General features: G+C 39.4%; 1 protein-coding gene across 1 annotated transcript; it reads left to right on the forward strand.

The window, feature by feature from the left end:
* Window positions 1-5,177: 5,177 nt before the first annotated feature.
* Window positions 5,178-7,779, forward strand: LOC131168053 (uncharacterized). The gene has a single exon (XM_058127224.1). It carries the CDS (start codon window positions 5,699-5,701, stop codon window positions 7,547-7,549), a length of 1,851 nt encoding a protein of 616 aa, XP_057983207.1. The 5' UTR covers window positions 5,178-5,698; the 3' UTR covers window positions 7,550-7,779.
* The last annotated feature ends 12,098 nt before the right edge of the window (window positions 7,780-19,877 follow it).

Below are 19,877 nucleotides of genomic sequence, written 5' to 3' on the forward strand. Positions count from 1 at the left end.
TCGACGAGTTTAGTAGAAAATTTGTCGACGAATACAGGGATTCGTCGATGAGAAAATACCGAGAGAGGGGTTTTGAGTCGACTTAATTTCGTTAACGAAGACTGAATTTTGTCGACGAAATTTGTGAAGGACTCGTTGACAAATGACTTGGCTCGTCGACGAATCCTCTGCTCTACAAATATGAAAAATTCAATTTTTAACTTACAAAAGAAGCCAACTCTTCTCCCTCTCTCTCCTCTTCGGTGCTCTCTCTCTCTCTCTCTCTCACATCATTTTTGGGTCATATTTACGCCGGATCGACCATCCGAGGTCACCACGACGCTCCTGGCGAAGTTCTCTACGAGTTTGTCAGAGCGGATCATTGGGAAAATAAAGTTGGAAATCATCCCTGAGTTAAGGTAAGACTTTTTAAGCCGAATTTGGTTTTGCAATATTTATAGGAAATGATGTACGCATGAAAATACTGATGTTTAATACTGGGAGTTTTGAATTTCAGGGAATTGATCAGGAAATCATACATGGGTTAGCCTAGGATATTTTGGGGGCTTTCTCAGTAGTCAGGTAAGGGAATAAACTAAAACAGTTAATTTCTATGTAAATTATGATTAATTATGAGTAAATTTATTTTCAGAAAAGCTTATGTTATATTTGTTTATTACGAATGAAATGTACGATTGGGAAAATACTGCTATGATGATTGAAATGTATATGTATGTATAAGATGCCAGAAAATTACGATTTTAGAATATGAAGTATGACTTTTAACAGCATATGTGTGGCCTGAATATTATTTTACATGAAATGTGTTATGATATGAAAGATTTTACGAGCAAAACATGTTTTTAGGTATTATAAAAAAAAAAAAGAATTATGTTGTGATGATTTTGATGAATATATGATAAATGATTTATTTTCAGAATGTATATACCTGAAACGATTCTGGCGCGAGGCCATGTATTTATGTTATCGGCACAAGGCCATATTTATGTTTTCGGCATGAGGCCGTATTTATGATTTCGACGGAGGCTGTATGTATTTATGATTTTGGCGCGAGGCCGTAATTATTTATGTTTTCGGCACGAGGCCGTATTTATGATTTCGGCACGAGGCCGTATTTATGAAAATGATTGGCATGAGGCCGCTATTATACCATATATTATATGTTATCAGAACTCGGATGTTAATTTAGTTCAGTTCAGGGGCTCGGTACTGTAGCTTATAGATCATATGTTTATGATCAGATTAGTGCTAACCACCCCACGAGGGAGGTGGGAGATGGATAGTCGATGTGGCTTTCAGTAGAGTGTGGACGTCCACCTGGCCATCCGGACCAGGGTGTGATGGGTCCATTGTACTTACATACATATTTGACTCGGTAATGGTCGGCCAGCCATTGTTGGGCCCCGCCTTCGGGTTGCACAACCCGTCATGGGGGGTAATACATGACACCAGCTAGCTATTCATCTTAGGTATATGTTTTCAGTATTACAGTTATAATAGAAGTTTCATATATGTTATGATTTATTAACAAATATGAAATTATATGATTATCCAGTATGATATGATGAATGTTTACAGAGTTATGAAATGTACAGTATACGTATAAGTGCCTTAAATATTCATGTTGCCACACAACTATATTTAGTTTATTTTTCCTTAGTGAGAAGTGTTTCACCCCTGAATATTAAATGATTTTCAGGAAACCCAGAGGGACCGGCGGGTCAGGGCCGCCGTTAAGTGGGTTTAGCTTCCCTACTAGAAGGGTAAGCATTGAACTAGGATAATGAGATTTTTGTTGTACGATCCTAGTGTTATTTTGACTTTTTGGAAAATTGTAAATAAATACAGTATTCTGGGAATGTAAATACCTCTGGTATTATGTTTCATGGCTGAATGATTGAGATTTTATTTTACTGCTGCTTAGGTTTCCGTTGTGATTGACAGGTGTCCCCGTTACCCACGAGTTCGAGTCGACTTATCCATTTATTATGTTACATTTCATGTTAAGTTAATTAGGGTCGCTACATGCTTGGTCAACCGAACACCAAAGTTTAGTGAATCGAACCCAAAACGGTCGACCGAACCTTGCAAATTTGGAAATCACCCTATGAATGGTCGACCGAACTGGTAGTTCAAGTTCTCCTTGGTCGACCGAACTGAGCACCACGGTTGACCGAACCATCAAGATGGTCGATCGACCCTCTCGGGTTGCTTGAATTTTACCGAGGTTAAAACACTGTTATTTTTCATTAACCTCATTTAAACATTTCCAAAAATGACAAATAGGTCCTAAATAGTTAAAAATTCAGGGGTGTCTATATATACCCCTTAATTTGTAAAAAATTAGTATGAGATTAGAAAACATAATTAGCAAATACTCTCTAAATCTCAAAAAGCCTATTTCTCATATTCAAGCTTCCTACACTCATTCTTACTTATTCCCATTGCTAAAATCATCTAGTAAGAGTGTTATTGTGACTTTCTCATTAAGCTTATGCTCTTACTTGTTCTTGTTGATTGAGATAATTTTTATTTGAGAGCAAACATCAAGTTTTTCTAGGAGACTTTGTTGATAAGTCTTCCATAGGAAAACTTCTTAGAGCTCGCGTGTTTTGCATCTTCATTGCAATACTAAGATTTCATATTGCATTTTGTTTGTGAAATAATTTTTACAAACCAATTCCAAATATCTCTTTTTCTTATTTTTTGAGAAATATATTTTGAGATATTTGCTTTTGTATGAAGATTTTTGTTGTTGTATATTTTGATTGATATTATCATTTTGACACAAAGATCAAATACTTTTTTACAAACTAATATATCTCCTGTGGTTTATTTTGAGAAAAATATTTGTTGAGATATCTAGAGTATGTCTGAGATCTTTGTTACTAGACTTTGTAATTAGTATTATTTTTTTAGTACAAAGATCCTAACTCATACACTCTCATGTACTGATTGTTATACTTGGATACATATTTGAGAGTAGATATTAAGACTACATTGAGCTTATCATTTCCTATCATACTGTAGTGTGTTGATTATATTGGTACATATCTGCTTAGTGTAAGAAGCATTTTACGTGTACGCAAATTATTGGTTAAATTTATTGTATTCCAGGTACGGGCCTGAAGAGAGAGACTAGCCCTGTTGAATAGTCTCGGATTGACTCAGACCCGATTAGGAAGACTAGATGCACCATCCTGGTAAGGTGTAGGTTGAGGTCAGTCTCGCTAATTAACCTGATTGTAAATGGTGCTGCTCTACTCGTTAAATGAGCCATAGTGAAATCCTTGTGCTGGAGAGCTAAGGTGGGGATGTAGGCACTTTGGCCAAATCTCGATAACATTTCTTGTGCGTGCTTTTAATTTTCGCATTTTAATTTCCAGCAGATGAATGCTTATATTTTACTATTGTGAATAATTGAGTTTATAATTGCATAGACAGACCCTAAGTTGAGTAATACTGTTATTAGATTAGTTAAACCTAGGACAAAATTTTAAATACCCAATTCAGCCCCCTTTTGGGAATACACCAAAGCTAACAGAAGAATAAATGACTATAGGAAATGACTAGGACTATGCTAAATGGGCATAATTTGTGTTAGATTACCACTTTATCTAAAAGCTTAAGCTGTTAGGTTGTGGTCCAACAATGTATATCAAGTTTTAACACTCCCCTGCACGTGCAGTCCGACAGCACGTGGAGAGATAAACATATGATAAATAACACCTATAATAAGGAATGCAATATTTTTTTTTTAAATTACGAGCAACAAGATTAGAACCCAGAACTTCCTGGTAACCAGTTCTGATACCATGTTAGATTATCACTTTACCTAAAAGTTTAAGTTGTTAGGTTGTGGGCCAACAATGTATATCAAGTTTTAACAACCTGTCTGAATACGTTTAGGCTGAAGCGGTGAACACTGTCTGTTACGTGATGAATAAAGTGTCCACTAGGGTTAGTCTAGATCGAACCCCCCCTATGAACTTTAGAAAGGAAAAGGACCAAACATTTCATACTTTTATGTATTTGGATGTAAGTGTTTTGTCTTAAAAGAAAAAGGGGACTTAGGAAAATTTGATGCTAAATCAGATGAAGGAATCTTCCTAAGGTATGTTTTAAATAGTAAAATATTTAGAATCTATAACAAAAGAACACTATCTATTTTAGAATCCATTCATGTAGTATTTTATGAAGCTAACCCATTCTCTTCTAAAACTATTGATGTTGATAATCTAGACATAAGAAAGAGTTTAGAAAACTTAACAATTCATGAAATCAAAGATGAGAGCATTGAATCCAAAGAACCATCTAGTGATAACTCTCTAGAACAACCTGAATTGCCTAAGGAATGAAAATTTGTGAAAAATCATCATAAAGATCAAATAATAGTGAACCATCACATGGAGTGATAAGATCAATGATGTGATAAATGATGATTCATGGGTGGTAGCCATGCAAGAGGAACTAAATTAGTTTGAGAGAAATAAAGTTTGGAAGTTGGTTCCTAGATTCATTGATCATTCGGTAATTGACACTAAATGGGTCTATAGGAATAAAAAGAATGACAATGACATTGTAGTCCGTAACAAGGATAGATTGGTGGCACAAGCTTATAATCGAGAAAAATGTATTGACTATGATGAAACCTTTGCTTTCATAACTAGAATGGAAGCAATCTGTATACTACCAGCCTATGCATCTCATAAAAATTTCAAATTCTATCAAATTGATGTAAAAAGTGCATTTTTGAATGGATATATAAATGAAGTAGTGTACGTAGCACAACTTCGACTTTGAAGACTTTTATTTTCCAAATCATGTGTTTAGTCTAACAAAAAACCCTATACAAATTAAAACAAACTCTTAAAACTTGGTATGAAAGGTTGAGCGGTTTTAAGAGAGATGAACGTTTTTTTTCGGCTTTAAGAGAGATGAATGTTTTTTTTTTGTGTGCCTAAATTCTTTTAAGCATGTGCACAAAGTATTCAGGAGCACTTAGCATCTTAATTTTTATTTATCTAAAGAGCAAAGTGCCTCCTCTTAATAACAGTGCTGGACCTACAGCCTACTCAAGTGTGCAACAGAGAGAGAAGGACCTCACTTTTGGCATGTATAGAAAAAAAAAAAACCTTAAAAATAATTTCTCAAATTCTAAACACCTATTGTTGACTCATCAATATAATTTTGACCATAAAACTGTATACATATCCAAATTGGGCACATTGAGCATTTGTTACATTTTATTTCAAGGTTTAACTAGTATTCAAAAATAAATAAAATAAAATGTTACAACACAAACATATAAAATTAAATCATTCTATTTCCCTTTAATTACTAAAAAGTATATTAAATATTAATGTTTTATGAAATAAAAATACTAAATAAGCCAATAAATATTAAGCACATCCATCAATGATGCACCAACCCTGTACAAAATGACCATCCCTGTTAAAAGTGAGCTCACTTCTTAGGATAATGACCAATCATAACCTTTCAAGTTTCAATCCAGAAGCAGAGCGAGCTGCTCAAGCTCGGCAACTGGTTGGGACCTCCAGGGTCAGCCATCAAGTCAATGTGAATCTTCTCCCCGCACCCGCACCCCCATAAGGATAAAAGGATATATCCCCAATTTTATATATAATTTGAACAGCCTCATCCTAATGTGCCTACTCATAGTCTCCTACAAACAAAAATGGCGGTGGCCGAGCTCAGAGGCGGCGGTCTCTGCACAGACATGGGGAGCTTTTGCGGCCAAGTCCTCACCGGCCGGTGGTTCATGGTCTTCGCCTCCCTTCTGATCATGTCCGTCGCCGGCGCCACCTACATGTTCAGCCTCTACTCTAACGACATCAAGTCCTCCCTCGGCTACGACCAAACCACCCTCAATCTCCTCAGCTTCTTCAAAGACCTCGGCGGCAGCGTCGGCGTCATCTCCGGCCTCATCAACGAGGTCACGCCTCCGTGGGTGGTCCTCTCCATTGGCGCCGCCATGAACTTCCTCGGTTACTTCATGATTTGGCTCGCCGTCACCGCCCGTATCCCCAAGCCCCAAGTCTGGCACATGTGCTTCTATATCTTCATCGGCGCAAACTCCCAGTCCTTCGCCAACACTGGCGCTCTAGTCACCGCCGTCAAGAACTTCCCCGAGAGCCGCGGCGCCGTTTTGGGCCTTCTCAAAGGCTTCGTCGGCCTCAGCGGCGCCATTATTTCTCAGCTCTACCACGCTTTCTACCACGACGACTCAAAGTCTCTCATTCTACTAATTGCCTGGCTTCCCGCCGCCGTTTCTTTCTCCTTCCTCAGAACTATCAGGATCATGAAGGTCCTCCGACAGCCAGACGAGATCAAGACTTTTTACCATCTTCTGTACACATCTCTCGGCCTTGCCGGTTTCCTTTTGCTCATAATAATCTTACAAAACAAGCTCAGTTTTACCAGGTTAGAATACGGCGCAACTGGCAGTGTTGTTCTTGTACTCCTCTTTATTCCACTAGCTGTTGTTATAAAAGAAGAGTTTTGTCTTCGGAAGAACAAAGCACTAGCTAAAAATCCACCTTCCATTGAGTCTCCGCCGCCTCCGCCACCTTCGCCGCCGCCGACGACCCTACCTCCCACGAATTCGGAGACGGCGGCGAACTCCTGCACTGCCAACATGTTCAACCCGCCTGCCAGAGGCGAGGACTACACCATTCTCCAAGCCTTTTTCAGCGTGGACATGCTGGTACTGTTCGTCGCGACGACGTTCGGCGTCGGTGGCACGCTGACGGCAATTGACAACCTGGGCCAGATCGGGAAGTCCCTGGGCTACCCGGAGCGTAGCATCACCACGTTCGTCTCGCTGGTGAGCATATGGAACTACCTCGGACGCGTCGTTGCGGGCTTCGCCTCCGAAATTTTCCTGACAAAGTACAAAATCCCGCGCCCCCTAATGCTAACACTGGTTCTGCTCATCTCCTGCCTCGGCCACATCCTCATCGCCTTCGGGGTTCCCAATTCGCTCTACTACGCCTCCGTGATTCTGGGGTTCTGCTTCGGAGCGCAGTGGCCGTTGATGTTCGCCATCATATCGGAGATCTTCGGTCTCAAGTACTACTCCACGCTGTACAATTTCGGATCGGTGGCAAGCCCGGTGGGGTTGTATGTTTTAAACGTGATGGTCGCAGGGCGTCTATACGACAAGGAGGCTTTGAGGCAGATGGAAGCTTTGGGGACGACGAGGAGGAATGGGCAGGATTTGAGCTGCACGGGGGTGAGGTGTTACCGCCTTTCGTTCATTATAATATCGGCGACGACGCTGGTCGGGTGTCTTATTTCGTATATTTTAGTGGTTAGAACGAGAAAATTTTACACGGGCGATATCTACAAAAAATTTCGAGAGGGGATTGAGACATATGGGGAGGCTCATAGTCATGTCACTGGTGTGCAAAATGGCATGAGTGTACCATTGAGAGAAGTAGATGCAGACACCGCAAATGCCGCCGGAACTGACCACGGTGATGCCGCGGGCGATGTCAGCACAAAACACAACAAAAAACCAACGTAAATTATAGCCTGTAATGATGATGGCGACAATCAGTGGGCAATAATTTGCTTTTTCTATTGTCTCCCTGGCCCTCTTTTGCAGTGATTGGTTAACACATATTTACATGCACCGGATTTACTGTCGGCAATGCGGCTTTTATGGTTAGGGCGAATTGAATAATTCCACCATTTTTGGGGATGGATCTACATATGCACATGATATTTGAATATTTAATAATTTAAATTTGTAAATGTTGTTTTCGCCAACATATTTTTGTCTAATTTTAGTATTTATATTTTTTAAAAATGCATATAAAATTCAATTCCAAAATTTATATAATTCAATACTAACTTTTTTGTGTTCCAATGGTCATTGTAACTTATTAAAAAGTCAATGTTTATCAAATCAAATACACCTAAAATGGAAAAGTACCCTTTTAAGAAACAATATACCTCAACAAGAAAATATCTTCAAACCAAATAACAATATCTACTAAATAAAAAATCTAAATGAAGCTTATTCCATCCATTGGAGATGCGGCCAAGGCATCAATAATAGATTATCATTCCTTTTTTAATAGATTTTGAGTCTAAATTGATGGATGACCTTCCTAGTAAATCAATTCTTGTGATTTTCAACTAAGTCACATGGTTTATGATTCCTTACAAAACCAATTAAAAGAATTCTCATTTGTAGAGAAAATTGCATTCAATAAATTTTTATTCTTGATGGACTTTGCTTCTCTATTGCATTTTTCTATGGGGTCTCGTTGCTCACCACTGTGTGCAGAAAGACAAAATTAAATTTGTAAACGATTCACCCCCTCTAGTATGTATAGATAAATAAACTATGATAATAATGATGAAATTCACCAATCATGAGAAAAATTCATTATTAAACCCAATTTTTCCATTAAAAAAGCACACAAAAATGTTAGTCCTGCAAAACTCAACAATTAGCAACTTATTCACAAGTATTCCTAGAGAGAGAGAGAGAGAATAAATTAGACGTTTATACGTTTTTTTCATCTTGTGCAAAAAAAATAGGTATAGAAAAATCACAAAAAAATACTTAAAAAAACACAAAAATAACACCAAAATAGTCTGGGAACAAAAGACAAACAAATAAGCTCCCAAAAGAGAGGAAAAAGAAAAAATAATAAAGAAAAAGACAATTTAGTTGAAAAAAGTAGATGGTGTAGACATTTTCTTTTTCGCTTTGTGCAAAAAAGAAAAGAGATGTCAGCAACTACAGGCATAGAAATGAAACAAAGAAGAGTAAAATGAACTTTCCTAGCATATAATCACACATAGACACTTGCACCTTGACACGGAGATATGTACATAGAAAGTAAAATGGTCAACTAAAAATCAACAAAAGCATTTTTGGATAGTTGTGAGAAATAAAAAGATAAACAAGGGTTAAAAGAGGGAGAGAAAGAGATAATATGCCTATTCAACCAAATTAAGGCAACCTTTGCAGCACAAAAATAAAAATAACATAATAATAAGAAGTTTTTGAAGCCAAACCTACAAAAATTTCAGCTTGAAATTGAAAACAATAGGTAAATATGGATAAACTGCATGTCAAAACATAAAAGACGATTGTGAGGAATACATTAATCCATAGTTTTGTTAGAACAAAAAACATTAAATTTTTAGAAAGCTCACTTATTATAATCAAACACATGCACATACATAAGTGCACACACATATACGCCTCCATACACATTAATGTACATATAAAACAAAAAATTACTTAGAAAAACCAACATTAAAAAAAATTCTTAGAAAACAGTCATATAAAGAAAAAAAAAGAAGAAGAAAGAGAGAAGGTTATAGACACCCTATTTTTGCCCTAGTCAAATAGATAAAGAGATCCCTTCTTATTATTTTCATTATTATTAGTATTTTTATTTTTTACTTTCTTATAATCATTTTTATTATTTATTACTAGTAGTATTATTAGTATTACTTTACTATTATTATTTTGGATATATTTATTATTATTATTAATTATTTTTATCACTTTTATTATTATTATTAGGGTTTGGTTAGAATCCTATTTATAGGCTTGTTCTCAGTCAAAAGAGAGGGGGGCGCACGGAGCCAAAGCAAAAAGCAAAATAAAAAAAATCTGCTCCTACTTCTTCTTCTTCTTCTTCTTCTTCGTCTTCTTCTTCCCGGGGGAGCACCTCCTACCTCCCTTTATCCTATTCTTTCACGCACACTTTCTCCCATCTCCCTCAATCTCCCAGCTTCACCTCACCTCACGCACAGACAGCCTTGCCCATCTTTGGCCATCATCTCTCCATTCCCGCAGCAACACAGCGGCGTCGTCTCCAGCAGTCACCCCGAAAGCCAAATTTCCAGCAAGCCGAAGCTTTCATCCTTCCGCGCACCAGCAAATTTCCCACGCACCAGCATATTTCTCATGGCCACAGCTGCTCATCTCAACCATTAGGCCAGCGCAGCAATTCTGGCCACAAGTCCCGACGTCGCTGGTTCCACACGCTGTCTCTGTCGCCGTTGCCGCTCCCTACACCGCAGACCAGCCTCGTCTCTGTCACTGTCACCCCAGCGCCGTCGTCGTCACCCCATCACTGTCGCCGTCGCCCTCAGCCACACACCGCACAGCCGGTAGCCTTCGCCCTCACCAGCTCCGGCGGCACCCGTCGTGAATTCTCTGCTTGTGAACAAAACACACACGGCACACTGCACACACACAGCAACACACACACACAGCACACACTGCAAAACACACACACTGCACACACACCAGTAAAAAGAAAACATACATACACTCAACACACTGCCGACACGTCCACTGCACACACTAAATATAGGCTGTATATTATTATATTTATTATAATATTGTCAAGTTCTTATATTTTTATATTTATTATAATATTGTCAAGTTCTTATATTTCTATTATATGGTATTATTCATAGGATTTTAAGGTGTATATGTTAGTAAGTTAATTGCTTTTTAATCATAGTATCATTTATATATTTATCTTGAGTTTTGGGTTTTTATTGTTGTGGTATTTATCGTAGACATTAACTAGCCTATTCTCGTTGTGGTAGGATTTTAATAATTTTCTTGTTTACATATATTTGTTGTAGATGTTAATTGATTTATTGTTATTCTTGTTATTTGTTTTGTTATTTATTGTTCAAATTTTTGTTTTTATTGATTAATATTTATATTGGGAATTAAAAGTTGTCGTATCGGTTTTTCGTCCATATACATTATTGTAAATATTAATGGGATTATTGTTTGTTACATAATTTATATCTAGGTGTATATCTTTTTATTGTGAATGTTCATAAATTATTATTGTGAATGTTCATAAATATTAATGGGATTATTGTTTGTTACATAATGTTCATTTTTTATTTAGAAAAAAATGGTAATTGAATTCGTCAATATCAATCATGTAAGTATTTTGGTAAGTTTGTATCCACTAATGTAGGGTTTTAGGTAATTATATATTTAATAAGTTAAGTATCTGGAGTAGCACTATATATATTTATTAATACCATGTATTTATTATTATGTTACTTTTAATATGTTAATATATAGGGCGTTATTTATTATGGTAAGTTAGTTAATATTACATGTTTGGTGTTTTAGCTCATAACATATATTTAGTTTTATAGTATGGTGGTACGTTTAGAATATTAGTAAATATTATGTATTTATATCTAGTATTTTGTATTGTGCTAGTTTTAGTTTATTATATATATTAATCGGTATGTAGTGTGACATTATGATATCCTAGGTCTTTTATTATTATTATTATTATTATTATTATTATTATTATTATTATTATCAGGTCTAGATTGTTACGTTTATTATCCAAAACCTCCCATACTATTATTTTCCTACTAAAAATTCTATACGATTTCAAAATTTGGGAGAGTAATTTCTTAAATATTTTCTTGATTTTTTTGTCCCTATGATTTTAATGTTAGGGTATCAACTTTCGGGCTTTACGTACCTTTAATTCTGAGGGAATATATATAGTACATATATTTTTATATTATTTATTTATTTATTCATTTATTTATTCATTTATTTATTTATTCATACTGCATGTATATTTGTAAATCCACTAATAGAGAGGTAATTTGAAAGACTTATTAGATTAACTTAGGGATAATTCCGAATTAGTTAGGTACCGTTCGTAAGAACGGGTGTGTAGGGGGTGCTCGTACCTTTCCCTCGCATAACCGAACTCCCGACTTCAGCTCTGGTAACGTAGACCCATTTTACCCATAACGGGGTAGTAATCATGTGTTCTAACCACACTAAAAGGTTAGTGGCGACTCCGACATTCCTTATTTTCCTCGAAAATATTAAACCACATTTTTTTAATTTCGTCGCTTGGGGCACACGTGCGCCGGGACGACGCAAAAAGGGCGAGATACAAATGTAATGTACCTATATAATCAACTCACAATAATCTTCAGTGCAAAGTGTCACAGGCCGACTATTTCACACCTTTGTGAATGGACCATGCGGCGGTAGATAAAACACTCTTATTTAACTAGTCAATCTATCGTTTACCAAAATTCATGCACGAAACACTTTCATTATCAGTCAATCAAACGTAAGTGGAAGTAGTAAGCAATTATGAAAGCAGTGACAAGTAAGCAGTAAACATTGAAGCAACACAATTCATTAACAACACTTCCATTAACATTGTGTGTGTAATGACCCGAATAATAATAATGTAATTTAAATAAAGAGGAAAAGAAATGGAAATAGTAACAGAAGGAGGCAGTCGACAACATTGCACTTGGAAGGAATAACCGAGGGAAATTATCAAGGTCTCGTTGACGAATACAGGGGATTCGTAGACGAGGGTATAAGAGGATCTCGTCAACGAATAAAAGACTTGTTGACGAGAAGATACCGAGAGAGGGTTTTGGGGAAGTCTGAAATTCGTTGACGAAGGTGCAGGTTCGTCGACGAACTTTCTACAGGACTCGTTGACGAGGTGACGTGTCTCGTTGACGAATCCAGTCCTATAAATAACCCAAAACTCAGATCTAAACATAAAAAATTAAGAAAAATCTCACTTTCTCTCTCCCCATTCGGTTTCTCTCCCTTCTCTCTTCGATTTCAGGCTGGATTTCAACCGGTTCGACGATTTGAGGCCACCACGACCCCCCTTGGAGAAGTTCTCTGCTTATCTGCAGGAGTGGATCATCGGTGGAATTCCGTTGAAATTCATCCCTAAGTTGAGGTAAGGTTTTTATGCTGAATTTGGTCCTACTGTACTTATAGGAAATGATATTCGCATGAAAATACTAAAGTTTAGTACTGCGAGTTGTCGATTTTAGGGTGTTGAATAGGAAATCCTATGGGCGTGAGACTAGAATTTATAGGAGCTTTTCTCAGTAGTTAGGTAAGGGAATAAACTAAAGTAGTTATTTTTCATGCAAATTATTATTATGTATGAGTAAACTTATTTTCAGGAAAGCATGTATTATATCTGTATATTACAAAGGAAATGCACGTTTGGGAAAATACTGCTAATATGTTGAAATGTATATATATGTATGAGATGCCAAAAATTATGATTTTTAGAATACAATGTATGACTTTATACAACAAATGTGTGGCATGAATATTACTTTAGGTGAAATGTATTACGATATGACTTTGTTACGAATAAAGCATGTTTTCAGGAATATAAAATGTTATAGTACAAAATGATGTTGAAAATACATGATAATTGATTTATTTTCAGAATGATATATATGAAATGATTACAGAACGAGGCCGTATATATATATATATATATATGAAATGATTTCGGTGCGAGGCCATATATATGGAATGATTTCGGCGCGAGGCCGTATTTATGAAATGATTTTCGGCGCAAGGTCGTATTTATGAAATGATGAAAAATGCTACAATGTAATAACCCAGAATTTTGCACAGCATTCATCGACGAATCCCCTTTTCCCCAAAACTGTAATAATGAAAAACTCATAGTTTTCCCCGTTAGATTCCCCCAAATGAGTAGCCAAAACACACACAGGACCGTGAACCACAGTTTCACCGAGTCTAATTTCAAAAATAACCAATATAAACACAGTTCCCCTTACCTTTTCCCTGAATAGCAAATTCCGAACTCCAAGGCTCCTAAACAGCGAACCGAGTTCCAAAACCTACAAATCACAGTACAGAATATGCTCACAAGACAGTTTCCTACAAAACTACCGGATCAGAAATGAAAACCGAGCCTTACCTCAATTTTTCGCCAAAACCCAAAAATCTTTGAAATGAGATTCCGATCCATAGAAATTATAGAGAATCCTTCCACGATCCTCGTGGTAACTTCAGATTCCGGATTGCATCAACGATTAGTGAAGAAATCTAGAGAGAGAGAGAGAGAGAGTAGGGAGAGTTCTAGAGAGAGAGAGAGATATGTTTGAAGTTTCTTCGTGAGGAAGTAATGAAATTTCTATTTATAGCCCTTTGACCCGGGCAACTTCGTCGACGAAATGGTGCACTCATCGATGAATCTTCCATTACCTTCATCGACGAATTGGTGGCCTTGTCGATGAGTCTGAGATCACCGATTTTTTTGAGACTCCTCGGCTCCCCCTCGTCCACGAGTCTTTGAATTTCGTCGACGAGAAGAACAAAGAGCCAAATTTCGTCGACGAATTGGTGGCCTTGTCGATGAGTCTGAGATCACCGATTTTTTCGAGACTCCTCGGCTCCCCCTTGTCGACGAGTCTCTGAATTTCGTCGACGAGAAGAACAAAGGCTTCGTCGACGAAATTTGGCTTTGTCGACGAGGCTTGCTCTTTTACCAAAATGTCACTCTCTTTAAATATTCAAATCCACTCATCACAGTTTGGGTTCTTACAATCTCCCCTCCTTACAAATATTTCATCTTCAAAAATTGCCATCCCTCATTCATAGACTCATACATACAATCAAACACACATATACCACTCTAGAGAAAAATTGGTGACCACTTCAGCGTAGCCCCATCTTACACATACACATACATACCCTCACTTATGGCGGAGGAATACCGTGGTCACATATACAACTGTCTCAAGAGTTCACACACACACACACACACTCTCGACAACTAACCACCTATCCGAAGCCACAATAGGATCATGTACAAGTGCTCAAAACAACTATGGATACTTCTGGCGTATTTCCATTTCTAGTTCCCAAGAAACTTCCTCAACCTCGTGGTTCCACTACAATACCTTCACTAACGGTATCTCTTTGGTACGAAGCTTCTGAACTTTACGGTCCAGAACTTGAACAGGTATCTCCTTATACGCTAAAGTACCCCCAATTTTTAGCTTATCATAACTAATAACATGCGAAGGATCCAACACGTACCTCCTCAACATGGATATGTGAAACTCATCATGGACCCTCAAAAGTGCTGAAGGTAATGCAATCCTGTAGGCTACTGGACCCACTTGCTCAAGTACCTCGAATGGTCTGATATACCTTGGACTCAACTTGCCCTTCTTCCCAAATCTCATCACCCCTTTCATCGGAGCAATACACAAAAATACCTTACCTCCCACTTTGAACTCTAACTCACGGTGGTGAACATCCGCGTAACTCTTCTGCCGACTCTGAGCTGATCTAATCCTCTCCTGGATCAAATCCACCTTCTCAAACGCTTGCTGCACAAATTCAGGTCCTAACACCTGACGTTCACCAACCTCATCCCAACACAAAGGAGATCGACACCTCCGACCATACAAAGCCTCAAATGGTGCCATCCCGATACTAGACTAGAAGCTGTTGTTATAAGCGAACTCTGCAAGTGGCATAAACTGTATCCAGCTACCATCGAAGTCTAACATATAAGCTCGCAACATATCTTCCAAAATCTGTATCGTCCTCTCCGACTGTCCATCAATCTGGGGGTGGAACGCTGTACTGAAAGTAAGCTTCATCCCCAATGCCCCCTGCAAGCTCATCTAGAATCGAGAAGTAAACCTTGGATCCCGATCCGATACTATGGACACTGGTACTCAGTGCATTTTCACAATCTCATGCACATACAACTATGCTAGCCTACTTAAAGGATAACCAACTTTCATCGGTATGAAATGAGCAGATTTCATCAATCTATCCACGATCACCCAGATAGCATTCTGCCCGTGAAGTGTTGGTGGCAAACCGGTCACAAAATCCATGGAAATATGCTCCCATTTCCACACTGGAATAGGCAAAGCTACAACGGCCCTGCTGGCCTCTGATGTTCAGCTTTCACCTGTTGACATATCAGACACTGCTCCACAAACTGAGCAATCTGCCTCTTCATACCAGACCACCAAAAGGTCTCATGCAAGTCCCGATACATCTTCGTATTAGCAGGATGTACTATATACAAAGAACGATGCGCCTCCTCCAGAATCGTCATTCGAAACACATACCTTGGTTCCAAACCTCAGCACACCTCCCTTAGAGATGTTAAACTCTGTAGCCAGTCCCTGCTGTACCTTTTCCCTAACCTTTGCCAACTCTGCATCACTAGCCTGCGCGGCCTTTATACACTCAAACAAAGTCGGCTGGATCACCAAGCTAGCAAAGAAAGCCTGATGATCACCAGTCACTAACTCTATGCCGAGGCTTCCCAAGTCTCGTCTGATATGATGTTGAGCTACAACTGTAGATACAACCGCAGGTCCCGACTTTCGACTCAACGCATCAGCCACCACATTAGCCTTCCCCGGGTGATAACTGATCATGCAATCGTAGTCCTTAATCAACTCTAGCCACCGTATCTGTCTCGTATTCAACTCCTTCTGCGTGAAGAAATACCTAAGACTCTTATGGTCAGTGAAGATCTCACATTGCACCCCGTACAGATAGTGTCGCCAGATCTTTAGTGCATATACCACAGCAGCCAATTCCAAATCATGTATAGGGTAATTCTTCTCGTACTCTTTCAATTGCTGAGAAGCATATGCAACTACCTTACCCTGTTGCATAAGCACACACCCCCAGGCCTTTCAGAGATGCGTTGCTATAAATCACAAACCCACTATCCCCTGAAGGAATTATCAACACTGGAGCAGTAACCAGCTGGTGCTTTAATTCTTGAAAACACTGCTCGCAATCACTAGTCCAGTCAAATTGTACTCCTTTCCTGGTTAATCGAGTTAGAGGCCCAGATAGTTTAGAGAAACCCTCTACGAACCGACAATAGTAACCTGTCTGTCTTAGAAAACTCCGAACCTCTTATACATTCTTTGGCCTCATCAAGTCAACCACAACTTCGATCTTGCTAAGATCAACTGATATACCATCCCCAGTAACCACATGACCTAAGAACGCAATCTGACCCAACTAGAATTCACATTTCTTCAGCTTAACATACAACTTCTTCTCTCGCAGAATTTGTAACATTAACCTTAAATGTTCCACATGTCTTTCGTATTCCTTGAGTATACTAGAATGTCATTAATGAATACCACCACGAACCGATCTAGGTACTTATAGAAAACCCTGTTCTTCAGATCTATGAACACCGCCAGAGCATTCGTTAACCCAAAAGGCATGACCAAGAATTCGTAGTGGCCATATTTGGTTCAGAAAGCTGTCTTTGCTACATCCTTCGCTCTAACCCTCACTTGATGATATCCTGACCGCAAGTCGATCTTCAAAAAGATCCGCATTCCCTGCAACTGGTAAAAAAGATCATATATACGAGGTAACAGATATCGATTCTTTACAGTTACCTTATTAATCTCACGGTAATCAATATATATCCGCATTGACCCGTCCTTCTTCTTCACAAACAATACTGGAGCTCCCTAGGGCGAAACACTAGGTCAAATGAATCCCATGTCCGGTAATTCCTGTAACTGCTCCTTCAACTCTCGAAGTTCTGCTGGAGCCATCCGGTACGGAGCTTTAGAGATTAGTGCCTTACCGGGCAGCAACTTTATTGCAAACTCCACCTCACGATCTGGAGGTAAACCGGGTAAATCATCTGGAAACACATTCAGGAATTCGCTGGCTACCCGAATGTCCTTGAGTCTCAACTCATCCTGCGGCAGTTTCTTTATACAAGCTAGGTACCCCTGACATCAGTCCAAGAGTAGCCTCCTCGCCTGTAGTGCCGATAGAATCTGTGGCGTCGAACGCACACACGATCCAACGAATTCATATTCCCGCTCCCCAGGTGGTCTAAACACTACTACCTTCCTACGACAGTCGATCACTATGTAATTAGAGAACAACCAATCCATCCCCAAAATGACATTAAACCCCGACATGTCATATACAATAAGATTTACTAGTAGTAGCTTTCTATGAATTACCACTGGGCAGTCTTCCAACATCTTCCTGTAGAAAGATACACTCCCAGATGGCGTAGTAACAGATAACACCTCATTCATGTCTCGGGTCTCAACCCCACACCGTCCCACAAAATCCATAGACACAAAGGAATGGGTTGCACCCGAATCAAACAAAACAGAAGCCTTACTTGAAAGCAATAATAAGGTACCTATCACCCCGTTACCTATATGCTCAGCGTCCGTTGGAGTAAGGGAGTATACTCTAACCGGAGCTGTATTCGCCTGAAGGTTTCCCCGAGGTATCTGATATCTCCCTCGGTTCCCACTGAATGCAGACACATCTCCCTCGGTTCCCACTGAATGCAGACACATCTCGCCTCGGTGCTCGACAATCACGAGACATGTGGCCTAGCTGGCCACAGTTATAGCAGTTACCCACAAATGACTGGAATTCACCCTCGTGCCACCTGTGGCATCTGGTACAACGACCACTAGTCTGGCTCCCTTGAGAATCCTGGCGCTCGGTATTTCTGACGGTAACCCGAGCCCTTGTTCCTCTTCTTCCATGATCCCTGACGAGATCCTATTTGAGAACCAGAAGGTACTGTCCTCTTCCTCGATTCCTAATCCATCTTGTCCTCTTGGATACCAGTCTCAATCACCGTGGCTTTATCCACCAACACCGAGAACTCACGGATCTGAAGCATACCCATTAGTCTACGGATATCCTTCCTTAGGCCTTTCTCGAACCTCTAAGTCTTCTCATACTCGCTCGCGATCAAACATGGTGCAAAGCGGGACAACTTTATGTACCGAGCCGCATACCCCTGCACCATCAAACTCCCCTAAGTTAGTGCAGAAAACTCATCTGCCTTTGCATCACGTACAGAAGCTGGGAAGTATCTGTTGAAGAACACCTCCTTAAAACGGCTCCACGTCATCTCCTTAGGACCACCTCTCTGCTTCTTCAACAGACTCACCGTAGTCCACCATCGACCCGCCTCCCCAGATAGTTGGAAAGTAGCATAGAGGAATCGATGCCTATTCGTGCAGTGCAGAACTTCCAGAATCCTCTTAGTCTTCTCCATGCAGTCCTCTGCTGTTGTTGGGTTAGGTCCTCCAGAGAACGTCGAAGGATGCATGCGTGTGAACCTCTCAATGGTGCACCCCGCAGCAGTAGGAGAGCGCTCGCGTCTCCTCACACTCCGCCCGATCTCCTGTAATACTTGCCTCATCAAACCTCGAGGCACAGAAGGAGACTCATCACTCGTAGTCTCCTCGTAGCCACTTCCCAGGTCATTATCCTTGGGCTCCATTCTGCAGCACAATAGGAATCTATCAGTATTCCTACGACACATATAGTTAATACCATGATCTACACTAATCGTGTTAACTACTCCCTGCCAGGTGTAGGTCTGTCCTATCACACCAATATGAAAGTCATCAATGATCTGCCCTGCTTTTACTGGAATCGTCATTCCAGGAAAAACACAGAATACCATCGACAAATCCCGGTCTAGCAACCGAACAACCCTCAACCAACTCTACCCATATCCACATCCTATACTCTGGTACGTACTTACAACTAAGCCTAACCAAGTCTACAAGATCTAGTAACATGGTTAACTCTGATACCAAGATGTCACGCCCCAAATCTCGAAACGGGACCTAGGGGTGAAAATGTAACCTAACCTGTCCCTGTATCACACAAATAATCCACCAATATAGTACGAAGGATGAGGGTCTGACCCCGTGGGGTTCCTAGGCACCCTAAACACATCCAACACAACAGAATATACGTAGCGAAAAAGGTCATTCTATATATATATATAGTACCATACCTGAGTCTATACAAGAGTAGAACACGACTCTATTAAAAACATACAAACGGGTGCCCAAATACATCTCAAAATGGCAACCCACCAAAAATACAGTCCTAGCACTTACCCAAGCGCTAACCGCAGTACAGCGGTCACTACACTCCCTACACCAGGACACTAGTTCCGGTTACTCGAAGGACCTGTAAAAATGTA

The sequence above is a fragment of the Malania oleifera genome, chromosome 11 (genome assembly GCF_029873635.1).
Source record: "Malania oleifera isolate guangnan ecotype guangnan chromosome 11, ASM2987363v1, whole genome shotgun sequence".
Classification (NCBI taxonomy): Eukaryota; Viridiplantae; Streptophyta; class Magnoliopsida; order Santalales; family Ximeniaceae; genus Malania; species Malania oleifera.